This window comes from Coturnix japonica, chromosome 1 (genome assembly GCF_054131305.1).
Source record: "Coturnix japonica strain WE chromosome 1, WE-NBRP24, whole genome shotgun sequence".
In the NCBI taxonomy this organism is placed as follows: domain Eukaryota; kingdom Metazoa; phylum Chordata; class Aves; order Galliformes; family Phasianidae; genus Coturnix; species Coturnix japonica.
This window is the reverse complement of record NC_140663.1, coordinates 79181801-79199442: the sequence shown is the minus strand read 5'-3', so window position 1 is coordinate 79199442 and position 17642 is coordinate 79181801. Positions and strand designations below refer to the sequence as shown.

The following is a 17642-nucleotide window of genomic DNA, read 5'->3' as shown; positions in this document are numbered from 1 at the left end:
CTACAACTTTCAGAAAATGGTCTTTAGAAGATACTCACTGGCAGAGACATTCAGAGAGGTCACAGTCCTTTCTAGCTGATTTTCTGCAATGCATGTTAATGTTACATTTTCCTCAGGAGCAATTATAATTTTACTGGAAAATTTTCCATTAACATATTTGGTCTCCTCTGTCTGAAAAGGTAAAAAATGAAGGTTAGCATCCTTGAAAAACACAAACACAATGAAAATGTTCAGAGAGAAATAACAATCAACAATATTTTAGTTTTCCAAATAACAATAGAAATAATTCATTATTATATTACACAGTAATGTGAACGTTTGGATTGCCCAGGCTTTTCTTGTAGCTCTAGCTACATTTTGCACAGCATGCACTGCAATAAGACTTATAAAGAGGTATTTTTTTAAAGTTCACCACACCCTGTACTTGTTTTTCTTTTTTTCCAACTATTTAAAAATATCCAAGGAACAAAATCCTCCAAGGAAATGCCAAAATGAGACTTCTGGGTTTGCATTTCTTTCCATCTTGATCCTTCTCACTTAGGCCTTTATAAAGGAAATGACCACTGTAAGATTTCCACTTTAAAAGATTCCAAGTCATCAGTTGTTTCCACCCAAGAATCATTTTGCCAGGCTACATCTATTTATTGGTACCTGCAGCATCTGTGCCATGATGGCAATTAAGGTGTTCCTTAAATTTGCTGTACATTGTTCTTGCATTAATGCCACATCCAGAAAAACATTATTTTCAACCCATTAGTTATACAGACTCAACACAATTCCTAACCTACAGTTGCAAGTAAATGGGCACATTTTCACAGTCATGTAATTTCTGTAGGACTAAAACAAAACCTTAGGAAGCAGTAAAATCGGCAGGAACAATGGGCATTATACTTCCAGTCTTTAAATGTTTTGATACAGGTCTAATTTATTGTTCCTGTCAAGACAAAATACGGCAATGCTCTGCATGTGTTTTTGGTTGTCAATATGAAAATATTCTAGTTTGCTCATTTCTCAAGCTGCTTAAGTCTCCTTATTTGTCCCCTAAGCTGACCACATTTGTGGTTTTTATCCAGTAAGAAATAATGGGTATAACCATACAAAAATACCATATATATTAGGATAAAACTGCAAAGTCCATTAGAAACTTTATTGTGCATATTTTCTTATTTTTAGTTGTAACATTTCCCGTCAGTTAATGCCTACATCAAGTACCTTATTGCTTCCTAACACAAATTTCATAGTCCATCAGAATTTGTAAATCCTTTATATATTGGCAAAGCCACCACATTATCCAAGAAAAATGGCTGAATAACTTAAAATGCAGATTTTTATTGCAAACTTCTCCTTTTCCATCTTTTTCCTTCCAGCCTTGTCTTGTAGGTGACAGTTACCTTTGGGTAACCTTTGTCTGCTATTTTCAAAAGCCTTTTATCATCAGAAATTACCCAGGTAGCTACTGTCCATGTACCCTGTAATATCATGTAACCCTCCTTCCCTCAAAGAAATAAAACTGATTAAACTCCTTCAATCTAACTACTTGGAATTTTTTCTTGTCTTTAAATCACGCATCCTATCTTTTGGTGAAAGAAGTAGTTATAGAGATACTTGCCTTATTTATGAGGCTTCCACTACCAGTAACTGTCCATTGCACTGCTGGCTTAGGAAAACCTTCCACATGACAGACAATTGTTTTAGACATCTTATTTGTGTTGGTTTTCTTTGTCATTTTGATTTGAGGCTTTCCTATTAGAAAAAAAAATTACAGTTAAGCATTTTATTTGAACAGCACAATTAATAATCGTAAGTTTCTTTTTCCTTACCTTCCACTATAAGTTTAAGTGTCTTTCTTTTCTTTAGCCCTTCAACTTCCTGTAGAGTAGTTTCACAGATGTAGTTTCCAGCATCTTGATACTGCAGACTTGAAAATGACGGACTTGTTTTCATTCTGGTATTGTCCTGATGGAGCAAGCAGTTAATCTTTTGAACTCTAATTCAGAATATGTTATCCTCTACATTACAAAAGTGACTAGTATTAACAGATTAGAGTCTTACACTTCAAGTGTCTTCCTGTTAGTAACCACATTCAAATAGCAGACAGCAACATCTTGGCACGAAAAGTGGAAACTACTGGATGTTGATATAAGCGACTTCTCTTCTTCACCTTCAAGTCAAGGGCATAGATGGGAACAACTGCCCTGAGCTTTGTCAGTAAGCTGGTGAAAAACACTATTGGTACAAGTTGACACACTAACAACACTCCTCTAGTAACTGAGCTTAGGAGCTCACTACTAAATAACCTTAGGTATCATCATTTGTAGTTTCCATCAGTACCAGTGCTCTTCAAATCTGCCATCTACAAGAGCTACTTTTTTTTAACCACCCACTAAACAGCCAGCAGCCAACATCTAATCTCTCAACCAGCCTTGTCCTGCTATGTTTACTGAGATCAAAATTAAGCTTTCCTTAAAGAAAAAAAAAGATAAATTCAAATTCCTTCAAAGACCTTTTTCTTCTTAGCAGGACCTGATTCTAAAAGGTCCTTATAGAGACCATTTCAATAAAATTGCATTTGTGGTACACTGCTCAGTAGTGTACCTGAGAATTGAGCCAATAAATACAGTAACTAATTATTACTCATCAGTTTAAAGTGGTATCTCTTATTTTAGCAATACACGTAAGATTCATTTTAATAATAGTCTTCAAAAAGCCAAATCAACATAATTTCCATCCTCCCAAAACACTGAAGTATCAGAGTAATATGAATCGATGAATACACAGATGAAGTGTGAAGTAGATGAATCACTGACCTTTATCCAAAACACAGTTGCATTTCTACTAGAAGAAATTGTGCATGACACAGGCAGGGCCTCTCCAATCTGTTTTGTGACTTCTCCACTAGGAGTAAGCTGCAAATCCAGATCTGGGACACAAAGAACATTTGTCAAAATGGTAATCTCAGAATGCCTGGGCCATAACATAGCCTTTCCAAGGAAATAAAATGTGACTAATTGCACTCATTAAATTCAAGATTCCATTTGCTCAGTAAAATCTAAATCAAACTTAGAAGAAAGGGAGAAGACAAAATTATTCTAAAACAGGCGTTGCAAGAACATTCACATTTTTGCTGTAATTGCAGGCTAACAGGAAAAGTGAAAACTTACTAATTACTAGACAAATTGATATCTCTTTTTCACCCTTGTACTACTGAAAGAATGACAAAAGAGTTACAAGACTCTGCATAAGTATTCAGCACAGCAGAATTTGTTTCTTGAAAGAGAAAGCACAGGCTGCTGTGAGGGAATCTCTTTTTCAGCCAGACTCAAGTGTACTTTCAGTGGAGGACTCAAACAGATGGGGACAGATTAATTTGAACAGTTACTTAATGAAATGCAAGGAGGAGGATAGGAGGACAAGGGGTAACTTTCTGAAATCTGATAAAACAACTTGATTTTTATGCTGACCATATGGAGAGGATGAGAGTGGTCAGTGTAGCGTGTAACAGATGATACTGACTGAAGAGACAAGAGGTCTGAATTATAAGGCTAGGCGGCCACACATGAAGCCCTTTGATTTCTTTGCTTTCATTAGTAACTTAAAAGTCATCTTGTGTAACTCAGAGTCCAAGCTTCCCCTGACCTATTTTGGATTCAGGGAAATTACAGAGTCAGTGATAGCTGTGTTTGACACTAGGAAGGGTGAGACCCAGTAATAGAAAGGTCAGGAAACACTGCTCCAGAATTTTCTGAGTATATGGATTTGGCAGGATAGTGACTGCTTTTTCAGGAAAATCCTACAATGAAAGAAAAGCAGAGTTTGCCAAGCTAAACCTCTATTTTGCTTCCCTTCTCACAGTACCTTGTTTGTGAGCCAAGTTGCCTGGTCAAATAACTATCACAGATGCACACATACACAATAGCGCAAATGGCAAGCATACAACGTTTCATCATGAATATAACACTAGAAAAGCACTGCAGAATATCCTTTTGGCATTTAAGAAGAGTTAAAAAAAATACTTGAGGCAAAATCACAGTGGGTAAAGGAGAGGGGAAAACAGTGAGTTTTACTTAACAAAACAGTGAACTGGACTACCGATTTCATTCAGTGGTTGCCCAGGGAACACCACTAAAAAGCAAGACTTCAGGGAGAGTCTACTGTCCATCCAATACTATTAGCCTGCATTATTATCTGCATTATAAGTCTAATGGCTAGTCTGAGAGGTCTGAGATCTGCATGAGTGAAACAAATGTCTTAAAGAGGGGGGGGAAATGTGTTTCTTTTTCCGTTACTCGTTCTTTCCCCTGCCTCTGCAACTAACAAACCCAAGCAAACTATCAAAAGCTACTCCAGATTTTACCACTGCTTTCACAAGTGGACAAACAAAAATGTATGGAATTTGTTTCTACTTGCTCAGTTCCTCTTGAGTCTGAAGAGTGGGTTGAAGAAAAAGCTATCTTTTTTTATTTCCCCCCCTCACAGTGACTCTCCAACATTTACTTAAACCTTTAATTCTTTGAAGAGATCATCAAAGAACACTCATGAGCATCTTCTTTCACATACATACAGGGTAGCAAGCCTGAGCCTCCCACAACCCCATCTTTCTGGTGCTGTGAGACTGCATCCCTCTCACACATGGGTTTTTGTTATTATAGATGTTCAGGAAAAATTTTCAGTACATGAGATGAAATATGAGTTCTGAGTAGCTACACTAGGACAGACTTACGTCAAGAAAATACATGTTTCTCTCATACAGTAAAACTCTTCTGATATGCACAGAAAACAGTAGATAAAGGAAAACTGTCTCTTTGTAGATAACCTAAAGCTACAGAAGCCATGCTCTAGAGTAACTACTTATGAAGGTACTAGTCAACATGCAAACCTCTTGAAACAAAATGAAAAGGCCAATGGTACCACAGCAAACCAACAGCCAACAGCAATTCAGCTTTGGTTTGGGGTAATTAGCAGCAGGAGCACAAATCTCTTATATATTCCAATTCTTGGTCAAGAAAAGGGAATAAGTAGTAAAGCAGCAGACAACCTTGTTAAATATAAAACACCCAATAAATTGAAGGGGATGATTATTCATGTACAGGTATATTCTAGATATATTGTACTTCTTCCAAGGAAAGAAACCCCACGTAGCATCAAACTGCAGAAAGGAAAAAAAAAAATAAAATAAAATAAAATAAAAAAAAAAGACACATCAAATGCTATTTAATCAAAAAGTCCTTGCTATACTTTGTTCCATTACACATGGTCAATCCAGTAGATCAGGCCTAACAAAGGAATAAAGTTGGTTTAAGAAGAGACAGAGGCACCTCAGCAGCAGACATTTCATTTGCTATCAACAAAACAAGTTTCCTCTAGTCTGTGCTGGGTCTTCAAAACCAGGGAAACCCTCAGAGAAGACAACAGAGGACACCTGAGGATTGCATAGAGAGAGGCAGCAGACAGAAACAGCAGAGTTTTTAACTCCTTAAGCAAGTAGGTAAATTCTGAAGTGGAAATGCTCTAACCTGACCCCCACTTAAGAGGAAAAATTAACAGATATTCATTTTCTGTCTACAGTTGTGTATTTTTCCATGTGAAATTTCTTTTTAAATGAAATATAATTACTGTGGGAGCATTTCAAGTTCATTATTGATTATGCCCCTCTGAATCTGTAACTATTAGGAGATATTTATGATACTGGGAAGACCAGAGACCATCAATGTTCCCTGGGGAAACTCGGTACCACTAGACTGGATCTCATTTCACTGCCTTTGATAGCATGGTAAAGTCTGAATGAATGAGATCCCACTTTTCCATTTTCCCAAAGAAAAATTAAAAGCAGCCATTGAATTAGTTGCTTCTAAGTCAGTGGTTGCTATTAAAAGAGTGCTGATGAAGTATGAGCAAATACTCTTCTGCCCATCTAAAGCAAATTTACTAAGCTCTGTAGCTCTCATGATTCTGGGAAAAGCTAAATAAATAAATAAATAATGATAATAATGATTAAAAAATCCAGAAAAAAAATCCAGAAAAAAACCCCAAACACTATGTGAACAAAATGAATACCTCAGTTGCTTCTCCTTATATGTTAACCTTATTGAGATAAGATGAAAGGACATCAGACTAATGTGAATTTGACTACAAAGAACGACCTTCAGTGTGAGCCACCGCCTGTCTGAGCACATTCTAAGGCACAGCGGGACCAGAATAATTTATCATATCGTGACATGTGAAATATCAGAATTGTCACTGTTTGTGACAGTGCAAGGATATATAACCTACCAGCGTTACATAAGTGAATCTTTAAGCCAGGAAATTGAGAAAGTTTAGGTGTTTAAGCAGAGATACATTAAAAGGAAAACAAACAAACAAACAAAACCCAACCTTAAACTATTTCAAACAAGCTACATCATTCAGTTCACCTGTAGGTCAGTTAGACTGATCTCCTTAAGTAAAGCAAAGGTGCAAGATAGGTTTTCTATCCTTACACAAAGGGATCCAAATACAAAATGCAACAACTTACAGTGCACAGTGATGGTGGTTGCATCCATCATGCTTTTGTCAATCAGAGAGCACTTGTATTCTCCTGTTGCATTTCGTCTCACATCTGTCATTACATAAGTATCTGAGCTTCTTATGCCTTCTGTTTCTCCCTGCAGATGGAAAATAAAACATTTATTGCATGTGAGCCTGTTAAAAGCTTTCTTTTTTTTGTTGGGGATTTATTTTAATTGCAAGGCTCCTGAAATACACCAAAATATATGTTGTTTCAGTATCACTGAAATACAATTACCTATTAACAACACTAATGTTTATTTCCTGCACAACTACAGAGTTTACAAAACCCTACAATTAAGAGCTTACTCTTTTAATTGAACAGCCAGCAAACCTAAGAGAATATGAAAAGAAGAAATCCAAAAGTTCAGTAGAAAGACAATGAAAGATGACTAAAAGGGTTGGAGAAACTGCAACTGCAAAATAAATTGCATTTGTTAATTTGTATCTCAGATGTTATGTTCATTTGAGGAGTTCATGAAGTGAAATGTACTACGTTACACACACTCAAATAGCACACATAGCCCTGCTCTGTTCACATAAGGGTATACTCTACCTTTCCTGCACTTATCCACAGAAACTGGCATTTTGTCCCATTCCCTAGTTTGTACCAGATAACAACTGACCGTCTTAGAACAGCCTTGAAGCATGCATAGAATGAGAGCCTAATTCAGATCTCTGAATCCTAATTCACCAGGTTTGTCACAATACTAACGAGACTTGCAAAGGAATTGCCAATTCCAGCTCCCAGTAGCAGGGAGACTGAAGATCAGACAATCTGCAGTGTTCAGCTTGCTCACTGTGACCATGGAGCAAGGAGAGACATGGCACACAGTAAATTCCTAGGATGACTCACTGCACCTAAATGGCTGAAGAAGAATTCATCTCCTAGTTTCCCTTGCTAGCCTTCAGTAATTGAAACATGCCAGGAGCCCAAAGTAGAAGAGGATTATGTTCTAAGGACTACACATGCAGTTTTTGAAATACTTGAAAGCAGCCACAGCTTTTGGCCTCTCTCACATTCAGCTCTGCTCAGTGCTGCAATAGGAACAACAAAAGGGATATAAGACTGAGGAGAGAGAGAGAAGCAGCACACAGGAAGAAAGTAGGAATCTTAAAATATAAAGCCACATCTGTCTGTGGATTCCAACAAAACTAAGAAGATTAACAGTATCAAACCCTTCATCTTTCTTGATTTTCATCTTATTCATTTGACAGATTTGTTCTACTCTCTCTCTTGTACCTTCGCACTGTTTCTTTTTATGACGGTATGCCACCACACAGTTTGCTGTACTTTTACTGCTACATCTCTGTCCATTGTGATCAAAATAAAATGGTTTTATTCAAAATGCTAGACTGCTTTTGTCAAAACTTTTTGTCAACAAAAGATTACGTGAAGAACAGCAATTTTTAGTAGGTTGAAACACCAAAATTTTTGGATGGTGGAAAGAGGCTCTTTCAAACTATTTTGCCAACTCAGGTGAGGCATTCTCAGAGTCTGATCTCATGGCCGATGCCTATCTTTCACTGTAGTTATAATTCCTTCCTTCATTTATTTTAGAGTCACATATATGCTGACACGCATCAATGTCAGCAGAAAGGAATTATATAGAATATTTCACTACACAGTGACAGCAAGGAAGGACTTACTGGAATGTAAAACAGGAACTCCTGTGGAGGAGGGTTGCCATTCCCTGAGCACTTCAGAGTGACGTTATCACCTTCTTTAATGGTACTACTTTGTGACAGCACTCGAATAGTCACCTTCTCTGTTGGATCTGTGAAAACAACATGCACACTTTACAGCTTCCACAAAAAATATACACAGTAACATGATATGAATGGCTGGAGAGTTCATGACTTCATCATTGAGCAGGGGAAGTTGTTTGCATGTGTGCTCTTTTTACAGAAGACCTGAAGTCCATCACACCTTCCATACTGTCATCAATTCAAGTAACCACAAAGAAGCCATACAATACAAAAAATCATTTTTCTTGACCAAAATATCCTATCACTAAAACAGCAACGTCTACAACTCTATGAAGAGCTTAAGAGGAAAAAATATCCAACCCTGATCAGCACAAACAATTTCACAGCGTGATTTCATTATGAGGGATTAACTTGTCCTCTGTGAAGCTTGCTATATGGAAGACTCTAGCAATCAGAACAACAACAGAGGCTCTGAGCGCCTTGCATTAGTATTAGATATTAGCCTTCTTCCATTAAAAGGAAGAAATATGAACTAAGCAACTCTATTCAGCCTATTCTATATGCTGATCACAACAACCTTTCACAAAGATGAATTCCGTGAACATAATAGGACCCTTAACATAGTCAACAGAACTGTAAATGTAACGTACTTCTGTCATGTTCAGTGAAGTTGAACTGTAACTTACGTTTTACTTCAGTAATTTTTTTTAAGGCAAAGACGGAGTATATGTTAATAGATGCTATTCTTCCTAACTAGAAGCCTAAATATAATTTTTCAAATACTGAATAAAATGAAGAAAATTAAAGGAAATATTATGGGCAGATAACTCTCACTGCTTTAATTTCAGTGAATAAATAAAATTCCAAGGATGCATGTCTTGCATTAAGGCACAGTACAGCACACCTTATTAGACACAGAAAAAAATATATTCTAGACAGCAGAGAAACCCTTGCCTGACAGCTGATTCTCTGTGTTTAGTGAAGCATGGGCTTTATGACCCTTCTGACCCTTAAGGCAGTCATCACGTTCATCTTCTTCTATGGGATTTTTCAATAAGAGGAGCTACAGTTCACTGTGGCTTCTCAATGACCGGGAGCCCTAAAACAGATTTGCATCTCTCTTCATAGGAAGAGTGGTACCAGATGTCCCAACCTTCTCTCCTCCACATGCCTGTCTCTCCCTAAACATCTACCACACCTAAACATCTACCTCAATGTCTGCAGCATTGAATCACAACTTTACCTACTGAGGAAAGGGAAGTCCGGCATTGCTGTTGGTATGGAACACAGTGGATGTGAGTGAGAAGCTAGTGAAAAAGTTACTATAAATCCTGGAACTGCATAGGCATTGTCTCTGAATTAAAAAGGGATGAAGCATACTGAGGAAGACTTCTGGACTTTTAATATGGAACTGTTTTTTGGTTTTTTTATACAGAGATGAACTGGATTAACAATTGGATACAGGTGAGCAAGAGTGACATTCGTGCAAACCACTGGTCTTTCCCTTAGGCATATCTTACCCTTTTAATTACTTCCATCATCTGGAAGGAAAGTTTTAATCTCATTCTGTAAACCAGAAAAAAATAACTATGAAAGTAAATAGCAGAAGACTAATTAAATTGTTCAGTAGGGTCCAAAGGTCACTCTTCTGAGGAAGAAAAACTCAGTGACAATGTTTGTGCAATTCTCAGGAAGCAGTGCGCAGCAACATGCTTCTCCCTTCATGAAGGGATGCCTTTCTGCTCAGTGGCACATAATCTCTGACTAGGTTCATACCACCTTGTCCTTCTATAAATCATTAACTCTGTATCTGCTTTCTTCAAGAGCAAAATTCTAGAAGCAGACACCAGAGGGCGGTTAGTAAATGAATGCTACCATCCCAGACCCAATGTGTCCGTAACTCACATAATTTTGTATAATTTTAATATAAACAGAGATGATGGAAGCAGTGTAACTAAGAAAGCACCTTTGACACTTAACCTGCTGTGGAAAGGAGTTCATCTCTAGCAAGACAGACACTTAACAACAGGGCACAATTGGAAATTTTGCTTAATACCTTTTTACACTAATTAACTCTGAGCAGAACCAACCACAACTGCAGTCTAGATAACTTAGATACAATCAGACATTATCTAATTGTCCAGTGCCAGGAGTTCTCCAGCATTAATCAAGCTCTTTTATCCAGGTTGCTGGCTACAGTTGCAAATGAGTGCCTGTAGTTAAGTACTGATAACGACTGCTAGCCGAGCTACCTTTCTCCAGCCAGCTAGCACTGCATTCTGCAGGAGCAAGCTCATTCGTGAGTGGCTGGCTGCTTCTAGGTCTCCTTAAGAAGAGGAGCTAGCACAAGCCTTGAGCTAACAAAAACAGTAAAACACTTCTTAAATACTAACTAAACAGGTATATTTACAATTTTTTAATTTATTTTTTATTTTTATTTTTATTTTTAAATCTTGCTTAGTCATGGTTCAAAGTGTGCTTTCCTCATTTCATTGCGATAAATAAGTTACAGTGAATCTCACTAGATATTACAAAGAACATCAGGACTTCTTTATGCCTTTTTCTTCCAACTTCCTTCAAAAATGCAAGACAACAGTTTGACAGATGAACAACAACAATAACAAAAGGCTGAAAGGAAAACTCCCATTACAAGCCTGGCATTACATTCAACTATTTAAAAAAAAATCACATTTGTTGAGAAAGAAATCAATTATGATCACTGAACCAAATTTAAAAACAAAAACAAATCAGACATCATTATCATTAAATAACAACAGTCACGTAATCTGTTTCTTCAAGCTCCAGATGTATGTTCATTAAGAATTTCAGAAATTCATTTGGAGATGCATTTAAACAAAGTATGGAACTGAAGTTACAGCAAATGAGGATATAAAAAGGAAATGGGGATTTCCCTTACTCTAAAGGTAAAGGAAATATTGGAAGGCCTCTTTAGTCCTGAAGGTTGTGCCTGTCTCCCACTGTTGGCTAATTAGCAGCACGATGCTTCCCATCTCAGGAGGAAGACCTTATCTTAATTAAATTGCATGTTACTAGACCAGGATTAAAAGAGCTAGTCTAGCAAACAAATCTTTAATACTGGGTACATGTGGTATCTGATGCAGAGATTATTCTTCAGTGCTGTGCAGCTTTCTTTTCTTCACACTGAGTAGTTCTTAATAGCAAGCACATGTAGTACAAGCATCACAGAATTTTGCAAGACCCTCATTCTCAACAGGTGGAGTAGCTAAATGCATTAAAGTGATGGAGAAATGGGGAGTAATAGCAATAAACCTGTCTGACTGGGAAAAAATTCTTTCTGATCATTACAATTATTTCCTGTAGATCTTTGCCATAAGCAATAGGAACTTTTTGTTGTCATGGGTTCCACAGTTGACAGGAAAGAAAATCAGTGGAATCTGGCATCCAACTTTAACACAAGAAAAACAAAACAAAACAAAACAAAAAAACCCTCAAACAAAGCAATGGGATTGGTGACTTCAGACCTGAAATCTCTATATAATTTCCCAGGATAATGGTTTATCTGTTATCCCTGAGGCTTTCTTTTCCATTAGTTCTGGCATTTGTCATTCTGAAGAAACACTTGGAGAAAAGAAGGCCTTAATTTACTCTGGTTTCTCTAGGTGAAAACAGGGATTAACTCCTCCAAGATCTGATCCCCTACTTCTGCTGTTCAACAAACTATACCTGCAAAGGAAAAGGGAGCAATGATATAGGTAGAAAAGAGACTGTCACTTCACGTCCAAGACTTTCATTTTCAAAGCAACGGAGCACACCTTCTGGCTGCAGAAATCAGGTGTGCAGTAGTCATTTTCTTCATATTGAACTGGAGAGTTGTTAGACTGTATACTAAGGCCTCATTAGATATCTGGACTTTATATTTAGGCTTTATTGTTCCCAAAGCAGTGCCTTTTTTTTATAAGCTGAGATACTGTCTAAAACATTCAAGGATACAACAACTGACAGGGCATTATGAATATCTCCTGTTTCTCTTCTTTCTGTTATAACCTTCTGCCTTCAGTCCTTCAGAAGTGTCCCTTTACAAGACTCTGAAATGCTTATTGTACCCTCTCCAACATCTAGCACACCTCCTCTGGCCTGCTTGGCCAACTGTCTGTTTATACAGAGAAGAACTATGGTCTCTATGTCAGTCAGTAATATACTAAGAAAGTTGCTTTGGGACTTACGCCAGCTTAAAGTAATTATTCATACACATTCTCTACTTTAAAATTACAAGTCTACCAAGATTCAAATGCGACATTTTGAACGTAAATATCAGCATCTTACAGCTGTAGAGAAGCTACTACATTTTTGTGCAAGGTAGACTGCCAGCATTAGCTGCTTGGTGCTGACTCTCCTTTGCAAGAAATGAAAAGGATCTCAGCATATAAATAATTATACAGAGTATTTATTGCATATTTCAAGAGGCACACAGAGTCATTCTCATCAGCCCCATCTTCTGCTAAAGTTCTGAAAAACCCATTTCACAGTAAATTTTTTAATTATTACTTTCCTCTTAGCAGTCACGCCTTGATAATCAGCATTCTACTGTTAGAAAGAAAGAAAAACCAGGTAAATCCAAATCACCCTGACATTATATTTAGATCTTCTTGCTGTAAATCAGCTTTGAAAACACCATCTCAATAGTCAAGCAGCAATATCTGTAATTTTTTAAACTGTCTCAGAATTATTTTCTTTTCCCCAAAGGTAGACTTTGTACAGCAAAAGATAGTTTTTAATAACTTACAGTGAACATCAAAGACAGCTGGTTCAGACGGTATTGTTTTCTGGCCAGATGGTCCATAATACGTCACAATGCAAGTAAATTTAGCATTTGCATCTTCTTTAGTTGGCATGTACTGAAGAGATGATGTCATGGTGAAGAGTCCAGTTGATCTGTTCTCAACCTTTCGCAAATTTATGACCACAACTGTAAAGGAAATATTATTTCATTATCACATGGCCAGAATGTGTAACCTTTTTCTAACTGCAGATACTTCTTGCTTGCCTGTTCTCTACAGTTATCAGGTTGCAAACACACAAGTTACATGACATATTACCCATGAGACTACAGATTTTTCCCCCAGTATCACCACTGATGTGTACTAGGGGTGTTTTATCAACATACTCCTAATGCACTGTGAATTTTAAATCAAAGCAAAGCAAAGCACTAACTGCAGTTTTTATAGTAGTTTTAATTCAAATCTCTAAGGCAGTAAGAAGGTCTCAAAAATGCCAGCAGAAATAATTTTTAAGATCATATTTATAACTTAATTTCATAAGCCTCCCCTGCTTTATGGAAACTACAATGTTTTGGTTCAATCATCCTATCAAAATTACCATTGAAAGTCATGGGGTAAAGAAACATTCCTCCAAAATAAACTGAAGAATAAATAACTACATAAGAAGGCTATATCCTATGTGGTCTGAAACACAGTAGTGGACAGGCACAAAACTGAAGCTGGAAATAAGTTATCAGTTTCTACTAGCTACATAGGTTCAAGAATTACTTTGCAATACAATTAACAAAGTCAACTCTCCTCCTCAAAATGTGTTTTTTAAGCTGTAACATGACATAAAGAAACAATATGGCATAGCTTGGGTTCTCCAAGAGGCACTCAAGAAGTTTCCTTCCAGGTTCATATTTCTGCATGAGCAGTCTTATTCAAAGGAACAATACTTTAGATCAAAAGAGAGCAACTCCAATAAACTCAGTTCTTCAACATACATCCATGTGTGAATTCAAGGACAACATCCATTACTGCAACATACCTCCTTCCACAGGCTGCAAAACTCTCCCATTTTTGTACCATGTAACATTGCCTTCAGGATAACTATCTCTCACAACACACTCTCCAAGCTGCAAAACAGACAAGAATTAGCCACTGTTTCTATTTGCTGTGTTTTAACAGATCTGCTTTTGTCTTGAGTAAAACTTCTAGGCAGTTCAAAAGCTTAATTTCAGATACATATTTTTAAAATTAGGTAAATCCTATAAGTGAGGCTTAGGTACAATTTGGAAGGGGGTTTGGTTGTGGGTCCAGAATCAGGATGGACCCTGCTTGCAGGGTTATTAGGGTTCTGGTTGAGGAAACCACTCTATGCATAGTACGACTACACAATGTGATCTCTAACAGCCATGCAGGCACACACACTCTCTCAGCCTCAGTCCATCACCTCTTTCTGTCTTGACTGCAAAGGAACTCCAGGCAGCCTTCAGGCACATAATTTTGAGGGAGAATGCTGCTCTTACCATTTTTAGCTTCTCTGTTTCTAAGAAGTCTGCTTGATGCAAGATTTCTGGTTGAGAGGGTTGTTCTAAAACACAAATAGAATAAAGGTATTAGTGATAGAAGAAATTTTTCAGAAAAAATGTGAACCAGAAGTTACCACAAGATGTGTGAACTTTAAGACTAATTAGAACAGACTATGCTGGTATAGTCTTGTCTATACTTTGCCTTTGAAAGAAAGAGAGAGATACTTCTATCTCAATATCAGCAAAAAGACTGGAGATGAGGAAAAAGCTTTCCCTTAAAATGCATCCTACTTTCTACAATAAATTCCACGTGTCTTAACAATATATATTGTAGCCAGGCAGACTGTTAAGAGACTGGGAGGACATAACTTGATCTGATGTATCTGATTTACATAACATGCATACTGTAGAAGGAACCAGTGGTACAGAAAATACAGCAACATTAAAATAGCTTTATTAGTGATGTTGCTATAGCTTAGCTATCAATTTATAAAGGAACAAATTCCACCTAATCACGCTTCTAATGTTTATTTCTCCTAGAAGGTATTGTTACATTTAAGAAATTCAGATGATGGAAATATGTGTAATTACTTTAACTGACTTTAAGTTGGTTAAGACTCTTTAAAAAAAATCAACAAACTTCCTCTTCAGTGCCTGTATATCTTCTTATTTAATCTTTATTATTTTTTTTTAATGGTAAAGTCCTCTCTTAGCTCACTAAAGTAGAGGATCCATCAGTGTTTCCGTCATAAAAAAAGTACTTTCTAGTCACTATATAACACTTGTTAAAACAAGTTGGCCTGAAGCCCAGAATGCATATTTATTTTTTTCTCTAAAAGAGACAGTTTTTCCTCACATTTTTTTTATTTTTCTTTTTAAAGTGGGGAGAGACGAGGGGGCAAAATAAATCAGTGTTTCCACAGTCAAAAAAAGTCTCTGCATTGTAGCTGTACTGCTTAAGAAAGAGCATGCATTATATACATTCTCACACTGAGACATCTTTAACCACGTCAGCTTACAGAACCTTTTTCCAGACTGAGCTCCCCATCAAATACTGACAGCAATCCCATCCCTGGTGAGCTTCACACCATCATGCCAAAATTTCAGTGCAATGATGATGTTAGTCATCTGCAGGTGTACTACTCCTGCTGTGGCACAGATAGCAAGCCTACCTATTTCCTCAAAAATTCATTTGCTTCATGTGTGTGTGCATGTATGCACAATTGAACTGATATCCTTTGCTTGGAAGACTATGCCAAAATGGAAGAAGAAGAACAGCCTGAAAGGGAAATGAAAGGCAATAAAAGGAGCTGCTTATCTGACATGCTCCAACAACTTGCTTGTGGAAAAAGAACACACCAACAAAAACAAAAGAAACAGTGGAAGCGAAGCACCAAAGCCATCACAGTGTCCTCAAAAGCTTAACGGAGCAAAAGATATATATTTTTAAAAGCCACATGCATCTTTATTTCCCTTTTCTTAGTTTTAAAGGGAAAAGGTCAACTTATTTCTGCAAGAATCCATCAAGGACAAAGCATTTTTATATCAGTTCAAACAAATTAGGTTTTACAAGACAATTAACAAGCCTTCTGGTTTAGATTTTCTGGTCCCATGCACAGGCACAGCTGATTTCCTGTGGTAGTCGCCAGATGATCAAATCACAAACCACACAGCCTTCCCCATCATTTCCTCCTTGCATCTCCCTTGTCCCTCAGGACAGCGCTCTATGGCCATTCAGGAAGACCTGTGCTGTACTTTGTAGCTCCTTGCACCCTTTGCCCAAAGAGGATCAGAGAGCCGCTATGCTGTGCCATATGCCCTGGCTTCTGAGCACGCACCACAGCTGAGAGGCCTGCTGCCAGACCACCAAGTCACAGCATGCACATCAAGGTAATTCACTGCACAAGACTAATATTGGCACATCACAGTAGGAAATTTGAAGCTTAGCAGCAGCAGGGCATACTTTGGTGAGTCTGTAACTTCAGTGCAGTACTCATATCATGGCTGAAGAGCTTGCCAGGACACTCTGCAACCCTGCATAGGGATTGCAACTGCTGGGAAAGCACTCATGGTCCACACCAGCTGAGTTTTTGGTGTGGTAGGGCAACAGCTAGTGGCTGCTGTGCTGCTCTGCTCTGGAAACAGTGGCCACTTAATTCCAGAACAAGATGCTGACAGAATCCATCTGGAAAGCTGGAAGAGCTTGTTTGAGTAGTCCAGTGAGTGTGACTAGCAGGTGGGAGCTGTGCAATGAGCCATTCCGGCTCGTTAGTCCTGAGCTAATCAGGTAGCAACAGCTGAGGATGTGACAAGCTCCAGTGAAACCCAGCTTCAGTAAAGCCTTCTGGGATACAGCTGAGGTTTGGTTTATAAGGGTTTGCACTATAGCAGCTTAGCTCTGCATTTGTGGTTCAAGGAGCTTTGAAACTCCACTGAAGAAACAAAACACTTAAACTCCACTTAGAAATGCCACTGAATAAATGAAGCTTGCAGGCTACTGTTAACTCTTTCAAAATTAAAACAAACAAGTACACAAGGAAGCAAAAGCAACAAATGAAATCCCCCAAAGCAGACAGAAGGAAGTTAAATGCACAAATACATTAAATAAATATATTCAATAAAGCTGTGAACTCAAAATGAAACACTAAAAAGGTTATTTTTTCTTGTTGTGCCAAGTCTGCCACATTATATACGTGGCATCCTCTACTCTTGTTTTCCTCAGTAAATAGTATCATTCTCTATTAGTATTAATGCAGACTATAAAATACACAAGCTGTGCTCCATGGCTGAGTTAGCATTGTCTGAATATTTAGTACAGTACACAGTAATTCAAGCAGTAAGTATTTAGTTCACCATACGCCACTGTCTCATCTACATATTTACTGCTGTGCAATAAGTAAACATGATCGTTCTTTATCATTTCCTTTGGAGCACTGTGCTTACTATGCGTGCACTGAGACCACTTGCCTCTGTCATCATTAATTCACTTGTTCATGTGGTCAAATTCCAAGTGAAACAAGGGAAATGGTTGGCTGTCAGTCTACCTTCACACTATTTAGGGCATTGACAAACTTCTGCCAAGATAACGCTGAAGTCTCCTTTCTCCCAGAGAAAA

General features: G+C 37.6%; 1 protein-coding gene across 2 annotated transcripts in view; it reads right to left on the bottom strand.

Annotated features, from left to right (window-relative positions):
• ALCAM (activated leukocyte cell adhesion molecule) overlaps positions 1-17642 on the bottom strand; it is a 114453-nt gene that overhangs the window by 12084 nt on the left and 84727 nt on the right. For both annotated transcript variants that reach the window (XM_085546146.1, XM_085546145.1), the window contains exons 4-12: positions 14525-14589; positions 14044-14131; positions 13019-13201; positions 8194-8321; positions 6512-6641; positions 2808-2920; positions 1821-1956; positions 1606-1743; positions 39-167 (exon numbers count right to left, since the gene is read on the bottom strand). In XM_085546146.1, the coding sequence (XP_085402272.1) occupies positions 39-167; positions 1606-1743; positions 1821-1956; positions 2808-2920; positions 6512-6641; positions 8194-8321; positions 13019-13201; positions 14044-14131; positions 14525-14589 (1110 nt within the window). The remainder of the gene's footprint in view (positions 1-38; positions 168-1605; positions 1744-1820; positions 1957-2807; positions 2921-6511; positions 6642-8193; positions 8322-13018; positions 13202-14043; positions 14132-14524; positions 14590-17642) is intronic.